This window comes from Xenopus tropicalis, chromosome 5 (assembly GCF_000004195.4).
Source record: "Xenopus tropicalis strain Nigerian chromosome 5, UCB_Xtro_10.0, whole genome shotgun sequence".
In the NCBI taxonomy this organism is placed as follows: Eukaryota; Metazoa; Chordata; class Amphibia; order Anura; family Pipidae; genus Xenopus; species Xenopus tropicalis.
In genome coordinates this window covers 93,214,047-93,231,989 of record NC_030681.2, presented here as the reverse complement: position 1 = coordinate 93,231,989, position 17,943 = coordinate 93,214,047, and the positions used below count along the sequence as shown (strand labels likewise).

The window sequence follows — 17,943 nt, the reverse complement described above, 5'->3', positions numbered from 1 at the left end:
AATACATTTTAAAATAATGACATAATACCCCACATTTTGTACATGATGCAGATTAGTTTGCTGGCCCTTTAAATTGTATTTTTCATTTCAGAACAAACCCAGTTTGGAAAGCAGCAAATTATTTCCAGTACTAATATGTATACATAAAGCAGGAAGAGAGAAAATATTTGGATGTGGAAGTCATACAATGCAGTTTCATTTTAAACCACAGGATGCAAATGTTACACAGGCTATTATGATTTCTTGCAGGTAGTAGGCAATTTGAAAGCCAGTATTAGTAGTGGTGAGTAACACACTCTAGGAAGCACATTTATAAAATGTTAAATTTAGGGTTTGTGATACATGAAAACTGCAGCAAAAAAAATGTGAACATTTGAACTTGAGTTTTCAACATGTATTCCAGCTGTGGCTCAGATCCCTATTAGATGACCTGCTTGAACATGCACTCTCTACAGGCAGACAATACAGAAGACTCTATTAAAGGGGTTGTTGGAAAATTAACTTTTTCACATAGCAGTAGTTTTTTTGGCTGCTGGGGTCAGTGGCCCCATTTGAAAGCTGGAAAGAGTCAGAAGAAGAAAGCAAATTATTAAAAAACTATAAAAGGTTAAAAAAAAAAAGGCCAATTGAAAAGCTGCTTAGAATTGACCATTCTATGACCAATTGCACCTGGGCAGTATCCCATGTAAGCAAACAGTTTTGCTTTCATTGCTCTGTACTTTTTGTGATTTGTTTCTGCAGATTTTAGTCATAGCCTATCAAAAAATGTACGTCATTGCAGTCGCAATGCCACTTATTTGACAATAACATTCTAGTTTTGGCATTAGCAAAAGGTGGCAGCCCAGGCTTAACCCAGCCGCCTGTAAACAGCAACTAAATATCTTGCATATTCCTTCAGGACCTATTCAAAGCTTAACAGTGTGTGTAAAGCCAATAAAGCCAACTGCAGAGTACTGTAGGTTATGTAGAAGGGAGTGATAAGAATGGGCTTGGATAGCGTCAGAAATGTTTGCAGCCTTTGTAGAATTGCCATTTTCCAAAGAATTAGGCAGGGGTGTCTTTGCTGTGAGTTTTCCCTGCAAGCTCCCTCTAGTGGCAAAATGCATGTAGCTATGTTTATAAATAGGTGCTTGGATATACTGTATATATGAACATATAAAGAAAGAAAATAATCGGTGAGAAAGAAAAACTGATACTGTGATAATGGTCCTTGGCAATATGATTTAAAACCCTGTGTTCAGCCAGAATACTTTCCATTGCAATATTCACAATAAATACATACAAACATGTATTCTGATTTTGTTATATTAAAAATCTGGACACTTACCGGCACAGCTATCTCATGGTTGTTCTTTAGCTTCCCCAGGACCGTATAACCATCTACTGTGATTTTGCCTCGTGGAACCAAAGTGAATGTGTCAACTTTAATACAGTCGATATACAGGGTGAGTTTTGTCTTTTCCACGCTGAACATAACCTTGTGAAATTTATTGTTAAATAGGAAGGGAAGATTAGGAAAGGTAACAGTATGGATTTGCCCATCTGTTGCCTTGTATACGAATTCTAGAGCCTTTTTTGGGCCATTGAAATTGATTGATGCCTGTTGTTTCCCATTAGAGTCGATAATTTGCCAGACACTCCAGTATTTGTTCTGTGTGCCATCCCTCATTCGGAAGGTAAACATGAATGAATATACTTCTGGTAATCCACTGGCGTAGATGTATCTGCAAGGCACACAATGACATAACATGAAACATTATTTTTTATTTCTAGCTCTATGCCTTCCACTCAAAGGGGTAAACTCAAAGTCTGAGAAAGAGAGACAATAATCCATCTTAATAAAAACCCCTGATGCATTCTGTTGGCATTATGGTATGGCACAATTAGAATTTAATTTTAGAATCAAATAAATACAAATATTAGACCGTGCAAGCCCATTCCCTCAGTGGTTTCAATAGTGACTGAAAACCCAATTCCAGGAGTTTTAAGTTTGCATACATTGCACATGTGCACCCAGTTTGTCATCAGCAGTGTACAAGGTCAGGACATGTGAAATGTAGTGGAAAGCAAGATTAACTATGGAACACATAAGGCGAAATATACTCTAGCCCCAGAAACAAACACAATAGCACTAAGGAACAGAAGAACTGTCAGGCACAGGTCAGGCCTTTCCCTATCAGCTTCTATAGGGCAGGGTGTAAGTACAGGGCCTCATTGCAGCCTGCATCTGTGTACTTAGGGGACATCTACATGCTTTTCCTCTCCATCCTACATGAATACAGTGTTGCCAAATGCAGGCAGTGATGTATTCCTGGGGAGGGGTGCAGCTTTCCAAAACAGAGCACAGAGACTTTAGGTAATTAATTTATGGAGTGTACAAAGTGCAAAAAAAATGGTGCAAGGCAGTCTTTTGTACACTTACATATTGCATTCCCAGTCATAAATGAGCCCTATTATCTATAACACTACATTTTTATTTGTTCAGTTCAGTAACCCTAAAATTGTTGTTTTGTTTGAAAGTATGTACAGGCCCTAGTTCCCTTCATATTTAGAGCAACACATGCAAAAACTTAAATGTGCTGGGCCAACAGAAAGGGCATGCTGGAATTAATGGAGCATGCCCATCTGTGCTGGGCAAAACAATATCAAAGCAGGTTCATCAGTCAGTGTGTGCCTTTGGCAATAATTGCCTCAAATATGCTTGAGAACTTATTCAGCTGCCTGTTGCTATTCCTTTTAGGAAATATTTAATGGCCCTGACTGGCCACTGACTCATTTGTATGAACACAATGGCCATGATGCCATGTGTGCCTCCGACTCTACTGCACCCCAGACAGGAGTCTGTCTTGCCCATGAAAAAGGCAGAGTGACATATACCACAAGTATGCAGAAAAACAAGTACATTTACCCATTTTACTTGTTTTAAAGATAATGTTTTCATTCCAAATCAGTAGGTTAATAATAGAATATCAATTCTAATTTTTCTGTATCCTTATATTATATTTCCAAATTAACTTTGCAGATAACAACAATGAAAACAAGATTTTTTTTTCATAAATATTTTGTATTATTCATCTACATATATTTTATTTTCATTACTGTTATCTCTAGCAGCGTTTTTCAACCGCTGTTCCGCGGCACACTAGTGTGCCGCGAGATGTTGCCTGGTGTGCCGTAGGCAGGGCCGCAATTTTTACTTTCAAAGGGGGCCCGGCGATGCTACAGTTTTTCTTAGTAGCTCGGGCCCCCTTTAATAAAATCCGGCCCTGTCATTGGTTGCGCCCCGTGTGTACGGGTGACGTCAGTACGCACGGGGCGCAACATTATAAAAGGGCCTGTGTGCGGTAGCGTGTAGGCAGAAGTGCAGAGGCGGCGCGCGTGAGGGGAAGATGCTGTTGAAGCCGCCGAAGAGCAGAAGTAAAATGCTGCTGGGCACCAATGTACTAGGGGGGCTGGCTCTTGGCACCAATGTACTGGGGGGCACTGCTCTTGGCACCAATGTACTAGGGGGGCTGGCTCTTGGCACCAATGTACTGGGGGGCACTGCTCTTGGCACCAATGTACTAGGGGGGCACTGCTGCTGGGCACCAATGTACTAGGGGGGCACTGCTCTTGGCACCAATGTACTAGGGGGGCACTGCTGCTGGGCACCAGTGTACTAGGGGGGCACTGCTCTTGGCACCAATGTACTAGGGGGGCACTGCTGCTGGGCACCAATGTACTAGGGGGGCACTGCTCTTGGCACCAATGTACTAGGGGGGCACTGCTGCTGGGCACCAGTGTACTAGGGGGGCACTGCTCTTGGCACCAATGTACTAGGGGGGCACTGCTGCTGGGCACCAGTGTACTAGGGGGGCACTGCTCTTGGCACCAATGTACTAGGGGGGCACTGCTGCTGGGCACCAATGTACTAGGGGGGCACTGCTCTTGGCACCAATGTACTAGGGGGGCACTGCTGCTGGGCACCAGTGTACTAGGGGGGCACTGCTGCTGGGCACAGAGTTACATTTTTTAACATTTTCTAATGGTTGTGTGCCTCGTGATTTTTTTCATGAAACAAGTGTGCCTTTGCCCAAAAAAGGTTGAAAAACACTGATCTATAGGGTTCCAGCATACGAGTTTGACAGTTTACACAAAATGTGAATTCAGTTACAGCAATGCTGAAATAAAATAATTTCTGCAAAGTCCTTCACATCCTTACTTGTGATCTATAATTTAATAGTGTGTACAACACTGCTATTATACAAACTTTTATATTTCTAATGTAATGGTTTTATCAATAATCAAAATCTTAATTTCAGCACCACACCAATGTGAACAGTTCATGCACTATTCTTATTGGCCATTAGATGGCAGTAAAAAACAACCGAAAGTGCTTAAAAACAAACAAAAGAGAATAAACCTTGTTTTTTCCAGCAAGGCATGTAAATATTCACTATACCACAGTATTTGATAATTTTTAATGGTCTGATCTTTTGAATGCATCTTACATGAGACGAATACAATATCCATAGGCACTTTGCAGCTAGGCCTTTCACCCTAAAAGTTTAGCATAAAGAAACCATAATGTGCAACATTTAATATATTGAGGTTGTCTGATGGTAATGGATGGAAGTGCATTTTGTATTAGTAATATACCAAGAGTATCCCAAAACTTAACAAAAACTCAAAAATTCAAAAAAAATTTAAAAGTTATTGATACTTTTCTGTGCAATTGGTCAGTTGTAAGAACCAGGGTCATTTCATGGATCGTCACTGAAAACTGTGACCAGCCTGCAGTTATACATGATATTGTTAGTGATATAGTTTAGTTTAGAACTGCAAGAGCAGGGCAAAAAATTGAATTTCTAGGCCAAATTGACGTTTTGTTACCCAAAAATGCATTATTGCGGCAATTCATTGCTTTTGAATTGATGCTTGAATTTAAATTGTGGCTAAAATGTTAATAGTTGGAATGGCATCATTCAGTCGCTCTTTGTTCAAACATTGTTAGGGTGTGATTCTTTGGGCGCAAGTCTGCTGTGCCTATTGATGAAGCAAGCTGAAGGAACCTTGGAACTTCCAGTACATTCAAGGTAATCGTAGCTCCAGGCTTCCCTAGCTTTAACAGGTGTACTACAACTTGATTCAGCAGTGGGATGTACTGGTGCTGCCACCACTATACTGAGGTATTTGGATGTACCTTTAATGAACAACACCTACAATACATCCATAGCCTTATGTTCATTTTAGCTTGGATGCACTTGCTCTTGCATTTGTAAATGAGCCCTATATTTTCCCTCTGAACAGGTTTTAGTAAAGTAACACCTCTTTGGGAATAACAGTATAGCTTGTTATTATATACTGAGAATGTATGTGTGAAGTATATATACATATAAAAGTTATATATCTTTAACTGTACCTTGTTTGAATCCTGAAATCAACATTAGTGCCTAACTGATAAGCCACTTGGAATGGAGATGTACCCACAACAGTCTTAATAGCTCCCACAGAAGCAGCTTTATCGATCTGGAACTTAGAAATCAGGTCAAACCCTGGAATGAGTACAAAGATGTCAGTGGGTGGTTAAATAAACTTCATTTAGTTTTACTTCAGTACAATCAGTACATGAACATGTAAATGGAAAGCTTAAATGTGCAGAAATAGAAAATCAGTTGGGCTGACAGATGGGTAGAATGTATTGAATAGTTGAAAGATTTGTTTAAGAGCTAAACTACACAGGAGATTTTGTAGGATGGTGTTGGATCGACAGAATGCATCTTACAGTCAGATGCAGTTGCATGGGTTAAAATTTAATGGGACTGATATAAAAATCTGATGTGTACACTACATGAAAGGATTGTCATCCAAAGCGAATCTGACTTTATTTTCTCACTGAAATACATTGACTGTCATATGTAGATGCAGGAAAAAATAAACCACCATCTGACTTTATCTGATCCACTTGCATTATAGCCTGTGGAGATCAGATTTTGTAGGATCCCACAAAATCTTGTGCTTTTGTGTGACATTATTATGTGAGTCAAATAAAATCTGATCGAAATCTCTTATGCAGTTTAGCTATAATGCTTAGCCAGTAAAAAAAAGAAAAGTTCCCCTTCGGGATTTTTGTTCATATCAATGGGAAAACTTATGAAGAGGCTTAAGAACAAAAAAAAATAAGGTAGCAAGAAATTTGTCAATAATATTTAATTAATTTTTGGCCCTCTTACTAGCAGGACCCATAATGGCTAAATGTTTGTGTTCAGTTGTGTTAAGCCTCTATGCAGTGTTTGTTAACATGCAAAAAGCACCCAAAAGTGGATGTTAAACATTATGCAATAGTAAAAGAACATAAAATTATGTATGTTGTATGATGTATTTGTTATGTATGCCTCTCCATAACTACCCCACATGTAAAGTGGCACTATTCACTGCAAGCCAAAGACTGTGCCTGGAATTCCTAATCATAAGCTGCAATATGGAAAAATACAGTTTTGGGCCACCACACCCACCATACTGAAGACTAACAAAAGAACATTTCAAGAGAAATTTGAAAAAAAGTAAACAGCAGGATTTGCAAGTAAATTGGGTCCAGGTGCTCATGTCTTGGATATTCTGCAAAGGCAAATATAACCACCAGGAAGGTGTAAGCAGGCACAAGCTGGACTTCTTGCAAAAACTTAAATGTAAATTTCCTTCAGAAAAATGAACAGCCTGGGTTGGTGGCTAACATGGCAATCAGTCAGTTTACTAATGGTTATACCCACAGTTTTATCACACTTTGCTGTTTAATATGGTTCTCCATTGTTCTCTGTACATTTGTATGTGAAATGCCAACTCACCTGGAAGATCATCTTGCTCCTTGGTAATAGGTGGACACTTGTGCTGCACATGGTTGAACTTTATGTTAAAAGGAAATCCTAGTGGGAAAGAGTTCACATATATAACATGGGCATTTCACAGAAAAGGTTTTTTTTATTTTACATCTAAATGTAGGATGTTACCAGAGCCTAGAGATGCCATCATAGCTACCAATGCCAGCACCAGGGTATGAGAGATTGGTGGACCCAAATGTATTCTGGAAGGCTGGGGACCAGTTTTAGAAGGAAGCTCTAAACTAACCCACCCCCCCAAGCTGTTTCTGAATTCCAAGTCCCAGCTATCCTGTAAGCTGTTGGTTAGTACAGAGGGTTGTACTACCAGTCATTTGTGAAAATTAATATATGAGGAGAGAAAAAAAGGTGCACTTTATTTTCCCTACTAGATCAGAGTTTTCTTATGAAAATGGAAGCAAATTCACTCAGCACACTATACCTAAACATCTTGTGATATAGTTTACCCATTCCCACTGTTTAGTTATGGACCTTCGAGCATTCACATGGCCTGCTGCCCCTACTACAGTTAGGGGCAGATTTACTAACATTTGTATTTTTTTTCGTTTTCACAAATAATAGTCTCTAGAGCTAAAAATCATGTATTTTACTATTTACTCGAAAATACAATTCTTTTGTAATTTATCAAGTGTAAAAACCATCTAAAAGCTGGTGAGGTCATGTAGAAGTCAATGGGAGCTGTCCCAGGCAAAATATAACAATCTTTACTTAATTTGGCGTTTTTTTTAGGATGACTAAAATCCTTACAAAACAAGGATTTGGGGTTTTCATATTCGGATTCATTTTGCATTTTTGGGGGGGGGGGTGCTTTTTATATTAGGCTGCTTTAATAAATGACAGCATTTGTGGTTTTAGTGTAAATACGTTTTTTTGTGGTTTCAAAAACCACTGAAATCAAAATGTTGATAAATGGGCCTCTAAATGTATATTACACCATATACATGTTAGTAATGCTGTACCAGGGCATTCTTAATAGCAGCTCATCAATGGGAGAAAGAGAAGACTGAACTATCCTAGACGGCTTAAGCTTGTAACACCCCTGAATGCCTGTTCTGCTATTATTCACATTAACTTACCCTCATGTATATCTCTTTGGTTTGCCATTTCAATAATATGCTGTAAATATTAAAGGGGAGTACACAGTGCTATTAAAGGAGTGGTTCCCCCTTAAGCGAGCTCATTTTTTTACCATGAATTCGCTGCAAAATTCTGCATAATTGGTGATTTTTTTCACAGGACTAGCACAAAAATTCACAGACAAAAAATATTTGCAGAGTTAGGAAATAGTCAGTAAATTGCTATCGCATCAAATAAATTGCGGTCTCAGCAAATGCATCTCGGTCACATCAAATTTTTCAATGAAGCAAAAAAAGGACAGATCCACTCATCACTACCTCTTCTTTTCAACTTTCAAATGGTGTCACTAACCCAGCAGCAAAAACAATTATTTTTGTTATTTATCTTTATTTTAAGACCATCTATTACTAATATTTCAGTCTCACATATACACCACTGCCTAGTTGTTAGGATAAATTGGGCCCTAGCAACCAAATAATCCCAAACTGGAGAAATGCCGAACAAACAGCTAATTAGTTTAAATATAAAAAATGAAGACCAAAATTGTCTCAGAATAGCACTGTCTGCATCATACAAAAAAAAGTGGACTACACCATTATTTAGTATAGTGATAATGATATGATACAATTTGCAGCGTATCTCCTGTTGTTATCTCAAGTGATTTTTATCTTATTTTTACTCTCTGTTTCTCAAATGTATAATTTACTGGTTGCTAGGTTTTCCCATCCTAACAACCATGTTGTAGTTTAAAAATCAGAAAAATACACTTGCAGTCACTTGTAAAGCAATAAAGACATAAAAGTACAATTCTATACTATACTATAGACCCCAGTTGTTAAGGTTTTACTTCTCCTTTTGTCCGGAGGTCTCATAGACATGTCAGACTGCATATTCTCACATACCATGCCCCTTACGTGGGCAAGAAACGTTTCATTCAGCTAACATGAAAGGATCTCATAAAGGCAGCCCTGCCGAGGGGTGAGCACGAACTGAGTGAGTTACAGTAGTTCTGTCCTTCCGACAATTACTGCCCCTGCATTGGCGGGAAAGCATGTGAAGACTGAGGGTTTGCTGTAAGACGGCTGTGGTTTATTTACATTTACAAGGAATAGAGAGGGGAGATCAAATAAACGACCACCTTAATCTAAACACTCAGGGCTCTGCCTCTCTGAATGCAGCTGCTGTGAGGAGGAAAAATAAACATTTTCTTTTACAAACGAGTTCAATATGGTCCAGGGACTTTTTGGAAAATGTTACTCAGGTCTGGGTTTTTTTAAAGGAAAGGTATCTGAGTTGTGGGCTCTGGGCAAAGCACCTACTCGCACACAGAGAGCTCTTTCTAGCCAGCACCCTCGTCTGCAAAGGCCTTTTCCTTTTAACAACATTTGCTGTGCAAAAACACCTCTGAGCCCCATCTGACATGAGCTGTATTTGCAATTAAATATGATACAGGGTTTGGCGGAAGCCCAGCCATCCAGGATCAAAGGGCAATTCATGCCAAACGCTGTTTGAATGCATCTTGTAGAGGTTGCTTGCTATGTAGGAACCACACATCACCTTGTCGAGGAGCTGGAAAAGGAAATGAAGGAAACCTACCAACATTGGAATAATAGGCATATTACCCGCAACACAGAGATTACAGTCCCTGAACAGACAGACTTTCGCCTCTGCTGCTCATCAACCGTCATATGCCTTTCTCTGGCTCCTGTGTAACACTTATGTACACACAAAACAAAGAAAGCAGGACTAATCCATACTGAATCACTGACCAGCTGCTAGAAGCATCCATACCCCAACACTTGGTCTAACCTTTATCCTAGTGTTATATTAGGACATGTACAATAGCATTTATTAGATACTGCCTATTAGATTGTAAGTTTTGCATGACAAGTACTGATTATGCACAAATAACACTGCATATAATAGGAACAACCTGACACTCCAAAAAATTCCATGACTTTTTCCAGGGCACATGAAGTTGAGACAGGCATATTCACCAGGAATCATGTTATCTATATATAACAATAATCTATCAACCTCTTTCCTATGGGATTTTTGGAAGCTTATTTATCAAATGGTAAGTTCTAACTTTCACCCATTGATAAATATGCTTCTAAAAATCCCATAGGAATGAACAGAACATTGGTGAGTTTTTAAGTATTAAGCTCTATACTCATTTTGATAAATCTGCCCCTATGTGTACCCTGACTGTTAATGCTCTTTAAAGCGCTGTGTACAATGCAAATAAACAATTATTCAAACAATACAGTACAAATCTTGCTACCTTTCTTGGATCATACCACCGTCACATTTCATTCCTTCTTTTTGCTCTATGGTTATCAACCAAGCAGCCAAGTCACTTACTTGTATAATGTTCTATTGTTGCAGACACCAAAGGTCCCAGCAAGCTGTATATATACAAGGCAAGCGGAGCTTTCCTGTTAAAACATGGTTTTAATAAACATTTGATTATTTTTCCTCTATAAGTACTAAAACAAAGCAAATGTACACTTGTACTATATTAGCACTTTTCCAAGTCTTCTAAATAGTGTAATAGAGTACATGCTTATTTCTATCACAACATAACTTTTATTTTCTTCCCTTTTTCCAGCAGAAATGATTAGTTTGCTGCATCACAAATGTGAGTTTATATAAAAGGTGTCTAATCGCAGCCTCTGTTATGTAGGCACAGGTTGTACATCAGAGCTTGCCGATTCAGGCACAGCCCATTGTGTGTGCATACATACACATGCTCCCAGAGAGGATGCTGAATTCAAAACTGCTGCATCTGGAAACTTTTGCTTGTTATTTGAAATGATTCAACACTTTGTATCAGTGTAAACAACAAAATGACAAGTTCTGGCTTCATGAGACACACAATACAGAACTATGCTGGCTGTACTGGGATCCACAGCAAAGTTACTTAATTAGATTTTATCATTTTGATAATAAAACAGGCTGTGCAATAGAATAATATCCTGTGGGTTTAATGTTACACAATTGGTTTCAATACATTTTGCTAAGGCATTAAGGCTGCTTCGATAAGACATAAAATAATTCCTAATCTTATTAAATGTGTTTATTGCTATCTACACCATCTTATTCAGAGCAAGAGATTTTGCTAACTTACCAAATGCCCTTCATTGCTGCTTCTTGCTGGTCATCCGAATCCTGGTACCGTACCTCTAGGCACTAGGATTCTGAGAGAGCATCTAATTATTTATAGGGTGTACAGTTCTCTAGCATTTCTCCTGCCAATGAGAAGGGGCTTAGTTAGCATGGGACTCCACCTTTCAGCTGTGTATGTGTACAGTATGCCAGTGTTTGCATGGGCTGGGTCACAGAGAGGCTCACTGAGGGGTCTGGCAAAAGCAACTCAAGTACATGGTGGGACGGAAAACTGAAATTACACTGCAGAGATGTTAAGTATTGGGAACATTCAGGGGAAAGCAACAGTCCCTATATGTTAAAGTTGAACTGCATGCATTATAAAATTGTGTTCCAAATAAAATGTAATGCAAGTGGAATTTGTTTTATTTTATCAATACTGATATGGGATCCATTATCCAGAAACCCAATATCCAGAAAGTTCAGAATTATGGAAAGGCCATCTCCCATACACTTAATTTTAAACAACTAATTACATTTTTTTTAATTTCCTTTTTTTCTGTATTAATAAAACAATACCTTGTACTTGATCCTAACTAAGATATAATTAATCCTTATTGGGGCAAAACAATCCAATTGGGTTTGTAGACTTATAGGAGATCCAAATTATGGAAAGATCCCTAATCCAGAAAACCCCAGGTCCTGAGCATTCTGGATAACAGGTCCCATACCTCTAGTTTGCTTACATTTCCTTAGACACCTGCTTTAGGCTGAACAGTCCTCAGCCTGCCTTTTGATTGATTGTTCTCATTAAAGACTGTGTTTTTTTTATTTATTTACAGGGAAGTCATTTAGGAAATCAAAATGGCAAAGTAAAATACGTTTCAAAGAGTCACAGAGAAAGAAAAATAATTGAAAATAGCTTACTCTTTTTAACCTATGGTGCTTAGTGGGTGTGAAACATCATCATTAAACATATCATTAAAAAGCTATAACCCTTTAAAGAAGATCATCTTGGGTTTTCCATTTTAAAATCGCCATTAAAATGAATAAAGACGTGTTTAATAATTAGCGATCATACCGAGCTGATAAATAGCATTTTATATAAAATAACCCATAGCTGCTTTTTAATTTTTGCAGCCTTCCCCTGAAAGTTCCATGTGTTTCTTTCTTGTGTATGGGCAGCGCACAGCATTCAGGAAATTCAGCAGCAGCCTTAAGTGCTCTGGAAATTAATGCTGTTCTTTATATCACTGATACACATTGCTGCATAACTAGAATAGCAGGAACAAAAATAAATACACCGCACAATCCTTGCTTTTGGATAAGTGTTTATTGGGTATATTGCCAAATAGCAATAAATCCACATCATATACAACCTTATACACTGCAGCATTTAAGGACACAGGTTTGGGCTACAATAAATCCACAGTGTGGGGAAAAACGCTTTGGTCCTTAATAACATCATTTAACCGTCTGGCTCTGTAACAAAATGAACTCAATTGCCTCCATCCCTGTGAGAAGGTTTTGATTATGGTGGTTATTTACTTAAAGCAGTTCAGGCAGCACCCCTTTCACCCTCTACCTGTACCTTCACTTGTATGTCATTCAGACCAGCACTATGTTCAGAGAGCAGCCAGACCCCAGATGCATACTCTTGCACTTGGGTATAGTGTCATAGTAAATTACCCCTTATAACTCAGAATGCCCACCTACACAAACCAGTTGTCTGGTCCTTGGTATGACAAGAACTCCTGACACATGGATTCATTTTTGTAACTCAGATGCTGCAACAAGACAAGGGCTTATTTATATCATAAGTGCAGTGAGCAAAGTGTAGTTTTGCGTGCAATCACCATGTTTTTCCCCTAGAATTGCAGACACAAGTGAATGATTCTCTTGACACCATTGTGCTGTGTCTATTGCAATTGTGCCCAGTTTGCCAAAATGGAGGCAACTGTTGGTGTGCAGAATATTTTCAATATCTGTCTGGCATCACTTGTGCCGTGAGTGACATGCATCCTATTCTTTCAGTGCAATTGACTGCGCTTATTGACACAGAATGTGTCAATAAGCGCACACTCTGGAAGTGGTGGCAGATCTAGGGTTCCCCTTTGTGAAGGCAGGAAGGACATAGCAGTGCTGAGCACATTTATAGGGAGAGAGAATTTTGACACAAATATCTTTAATTAAAATGGTTTTACAAACAAATGAATGCAGGGAAATGTGCAAGTTGCTCACTATGCTTGCAGACATAAATGAACACTAGCTTTCTACTAAATGCACCATAAGTGTTAAGACAAGTAGCAAGTTGTCTCTATTGAGAGGGCAAATATTTTTCAGTATATTTGCATGGTCTCCATCTTTTCGCACTTTGAAAGAATGTTGTATGATCTCAGTCGAAATTCACAACAGAGCTTAGAATTTTAAACTGTGCTGTACTGTTTATTCTGTAATGCTTTCTATATATATATCTGAAGTGTCATTATTCAGAGGAAAAGGGTGTAATAGCTACTGGGCCCTGGCATCCCACTGTACATAAAAAAATCGGAACTTTTATTACAGGAAAGGGATCATTCATACAGGTTTTCCATAGGTGCATAGGTGTTTTAGGTGAATAAGCTGTGGTATAGCTGGAGGTTACATGCCACCCCCTCTCCATAAAACTCATAATAGGGCTCCCCTAAACTTTTATAAAAAAGACAACTTTCAGGAACAAATACTGAAAATGTACAGTTGGTGCCCACTTGGCCCACTACATCTTCTGGACCTCAGCAGTAGCAGAGTTTGCTTTGTTTTACCCTGGGAATAGGTATTCTCAAACACAGGTATCCTCCCATTGCCATATCAAATTCACTAGTATAGACCTATAAGTATTTTATTTTGTTCAGAAATGAATGTGTGATCTTTAATAAATATGCATCTTAATGTCCCAACACAGTAGTGGTATAGTGAAAACTTTGGGGTATTTTATATCAATGTTGTATAGCAGTGCTGTCCAACTTCTGTTGTACCGAGGGCCGGAATTTTTCCGACCTACGCGGTGGAGGGCCGATAATGGAAGCCAGTTTTGACCACTCCCCTTTTTGAAACCGCACCCACTTGAAACCACACCCATGTTATCACATGACCATACCCATATTAATGGTTGTAGTACAGCAAAAACCTGCCATACTCTGCCTGCCCTACCCTGCCTTTGTGTGTGCCATACTCTGCCTGCCCTACACTACCTTTGTGTGTGCCATACTCTGCCTTCCCTACCCTGCCTGTGTGTGCCATACTCTGCCTTCCCTACCCTGCCTGTGTGTGCCATACTCTGCCTTCCCTACCCTGCCTGTGTGTGCCATACTCTGCCTGCTCTACCATGCCTGTGTGTGCCATACTCTGCCTTCCCTACCCTGCCTGTGTGTGCCATACTCTGCCTTCCCTACCCTGCCTGTGTGTGCCATACTCTGCCTTCCCTACCCTGCCTGTGTGTGCCATACTCTGCCTGCCCTACCCTGCCTGCGTGCCATACTTTCACTTTGTGTGCCATTCTTGGCTGGTTTGTGCCATACTTGGCCTGTGTGTGCCATACTCTGCCTGCTCTACCATGCCTGTGTGTGCCATACTCTGCCTTCCCTACCCTGCCTGTGTGTGCCATACTCTGCCTTCCCTACCCTGCCTGCGTGTGCCATACTCTGCCTGCCCTACCCTGCCTGCATGCCATACTTTCACTTTGTGTGCCATTCTTGGCTGGTTTGTGCAAACTTGGCCTGTGTGTGCCATACTCTGCCTGCCCTACTCTGCCTGTGTGTGCCATACTCTGCCTTCCCTACTCTGCGTGTGTGTGCCATACTCTGCTTGCCCTATGCTGCTTGTGTGTATGGCACACACAGGCAGCCTACAGTGACACAATGCTGGCACTGCTCCTACAGTCTGCACAATAACTATATATTAAAAAACTTTTTAATTGCAGTACCACCTCAGTATATGTTCTTTTTGTAGTATGCAGGGATTATTTGTGGGTTTCTACTGCTCCTGAGGTGTGAACAGGAGAACAATGGGGGTGATTACAGCCTGAGCCTGAGGTGTGAACACTGCAGGGGGTGAACAATGCAGAGATTAAAAGGTGTGAACAGTACAGGGGATTACATATTTAAACAATACAGAGGGATTACAGCCTGAATCTGAGGTGAGAACCATGCAGGGGGGGCAGTTAATCACAGTACTGATACCATTTAAAGCTTACACAAGAGTAAGCCATCAAAGCAGCCAGACAGGTGGGGGGCCACACAGAGGGGGCCGCCAGTTGGACAGCACTGTTGTATAGAACTGTCTTTTTTTTTACCTTTAAGAAATATACTTCTTAGGGAGAGATTTACTAATCCACGAACGGTCCAAAGGCGTCCGAATGCGTTTTTTCGCAATGATTGGTATTTTTGCGACTTTTTCGTCGCTGTTGCGACTTTTTCGTATGTTCCGCGACTTTTTCGTCATCGTCGCGACTTTTTCGTATATTTCCCGCAACTTTTTCGTCGCCATCGTGAAAAAATTGGATTGGTTTTTCTGCCGTTTACAATCGCTCAATACGAAAAAATCGTGACGGCGACGAAATAGTCGCGACAAATACGAAAAATCGCGACGGCGACGAAAAAGTTGCAAAATTTTCGTTTCCAATACAATTTTTTCCCTTTCGGGATACAGATTCGTGGATTAGTAAATCTCCCCCTTAAGGTCAGTGGTACAGTGAAAAAAAAAATGTGTGTGAGTGACTTATAGCAATGTTGTATAGTGTCTTTTTGCCATTTAAGAAAAAAGCCCCTTATGCAATATTTAATATGTAATAAGAAAGCTCTATGTTTGCCTAGGAACAGTAACTCATTGCAACCAATAAGAAGTTTGTTTTTAAACAGGTAACCAGTTAATTCTTCCTGCAGATTGGTTGATTGGCTTTTTTTCTACAAGTGCATTCTGTGACAGTTGTGGCACAGTTACATATACACTAGTCTATTCTAGATTTTACATTCTAAGCTTGTGACTTTTTTTTTATTCATTAGACGTTTAGCTAACCATTGATGTCTTGGGTATAGTATGATAAGCCGTTTCACGGTAGTACAGGTATGGGATCCATTATCCAGAGACCCGTTCTCCAGAAAGTTCAGAATAACCGTAAGGCCATCTCTCATAGACTTCATTTTAATCAAATAATTCAGTTTTTTTTTAATGATTACTTTTTCTCTGTAATAATAAAACAGTACCTTGTACATAATCCCAACTAAGATTTAATTAATTCTTATTGGAGGCAAAACAATCCTTTTGGGTATGATTTTTTAGTAGACTTAAGGTATGGAGATCCAAATTACAGAAAAATCCCCTATCCAGAACACTCAAGGTTCCCAGCATTTTAGATAACAGACCCCATTCCTGTAGCTTATTTCCCAAGAAAAAAAATTATATGTTTAACAAATTTCACACAAAACTTTCATAAAGCTTCAGGATACTTAATAGAATAAGAATGGATTTAGCTTTGTACAAAACTCCTCCTGAAGTCCCATAAGCCACCACTTAGAAACCTAAAGGCAGGCTAAGACTATATAATTAGCATGAAATCTTATAGATTAGACAATTTCTCCTAAGGGCTCTGGCACACGGGGGAGATTAGTCGCCCGCGACAAAACTCCCTGTTCGCGGGCGACTAATCTCCCCGAGTTGCCATGACCCGCCGGCGAACATGTAAGTCGCCGGCGGGATGGCACACGCGGCGGCGCGATTTCCCGAAATCGCCGAAAAAGACTCGCGAGTCTTTTCCGGCGCCCGCGAACAGGGAGTTTTGTCGCGGGCGACTAATCTCCCCCATGTGCCAGAGCCCTAAATGCTGAGATATATCTAGCCAATGCTGTTATACGGTTGAAGATTTCTGTCACATTTGGAGTAACATCTGGAGTCACCATCTGTTCTTTTCTCCTAGAAGCCATTTGTGGGTCAGGGGTTGTAAGGATTGTTCCTGAAAACAAACAAAGCTAGCCTGAAAGCTTTGATTATCATTGTAAATAGTGTTTATGTCTAGTTACAAGTGTTCTGCTTGTGACTGGTTGTGTGATCTAGGATCTAGCAGAGAAACTGCAGCACTGTTAAGTACTGCAGAGAATGCAAACGTAAGTATCTTTCATGGAGAACAATCATACCTTTGCAACCATTATTCTGGTATAGTATTGAGAAAAATATAATAGTACTGAGAAAATGCATACATGTAGTAAATTGCTTGGAAATTTCTTACTTATTTGGTTCCTCTGGGTTTCCTAGCATAGAGTCTGCTTAGCTGTCAAATGTTTATATTTGTACTTATTGTTACGTGATTCTTCATGTATATGAGTAGTCCTGAAAGGGAATTCTCTTTTTTTCCTCCAAAATGTAGTCCCTCAAGAAAATAAAAATGTAATTTTATATTTGTTAGACAATGGTTTAGAGTTTAGTTTGGTTTTAAAAGTTTACTCCAGGAGTACAGCTGAGACATGAAAAGAATGAACTGGCTGCATGAGTAGATAATTACAAATCAGTTATGTAACCCAAAGTAACAATTTTTAGTGAAACGCTAAAAAGGAATGTGATGTGGATAATTCTATAAAAGTACTGCTATACTTCCTGTTTTTTTCCATTATTAACTTGGTTAAGTAAAAATGTGTTTTCAATGAATTCCCAGAGCCTTAATAAATGTGTTTAGTTTGCATACCTGGCACTTGCTATTAATGCAAGTTATAAGGCCCTTTACCCAAATACTTTGTAGTGAACAATATAGCATTGCAGTATCTAGTATAAATAAATGATTACTTTGATTCAATGATTACTTAACAAGTCCAGTTGCTTTTTTTATTTATACTAGATATACCATGACCTGGATGAT

General features: G+C 39.4%; 1 protein-coding gene across 1 annotated transcript in view; it reads right to left on the bottom strand.

Annotated features, from left to right (window-relative positions):
• Window positions 1-11,169, bottom strand: part of col9a1 (collagen, type IX, alpha 1) — a 79,962-nt gene extending 68,793 nt beyond the window's left edge. The window contains exons 1-5 of the mRNA XM_012963497.3: window positions 11,083-11,169; window positions 10,317-10,390; window positions 6,825-6,902; window positions 5,402-5,534; window positions 1,328-1,724 (exon numbers count right to left, since the gene is read on the bottom strand). Of these exons, the coding sequence (XP_012818951.2) occupies window positions 1,328-1,724; window positions 5,402-5,534; window positions 6,825-6,902; window positions 10,317-10,390; window positions 11,083-11,096 (696 nt within the window). The 5' untranslated portion in view covers window positions 11,097-11,169. The remainder of the gene's footprint in view (window positions 1-1,327; window positions 1,725-5,401; window positions 5,535-6,824; window positions 6,903-10,316; window positions 10,391-11,082) is intronic.
• Between the last annotated feature and the right edge of the window lie 6,774 nt (window positions 11,170-17,943).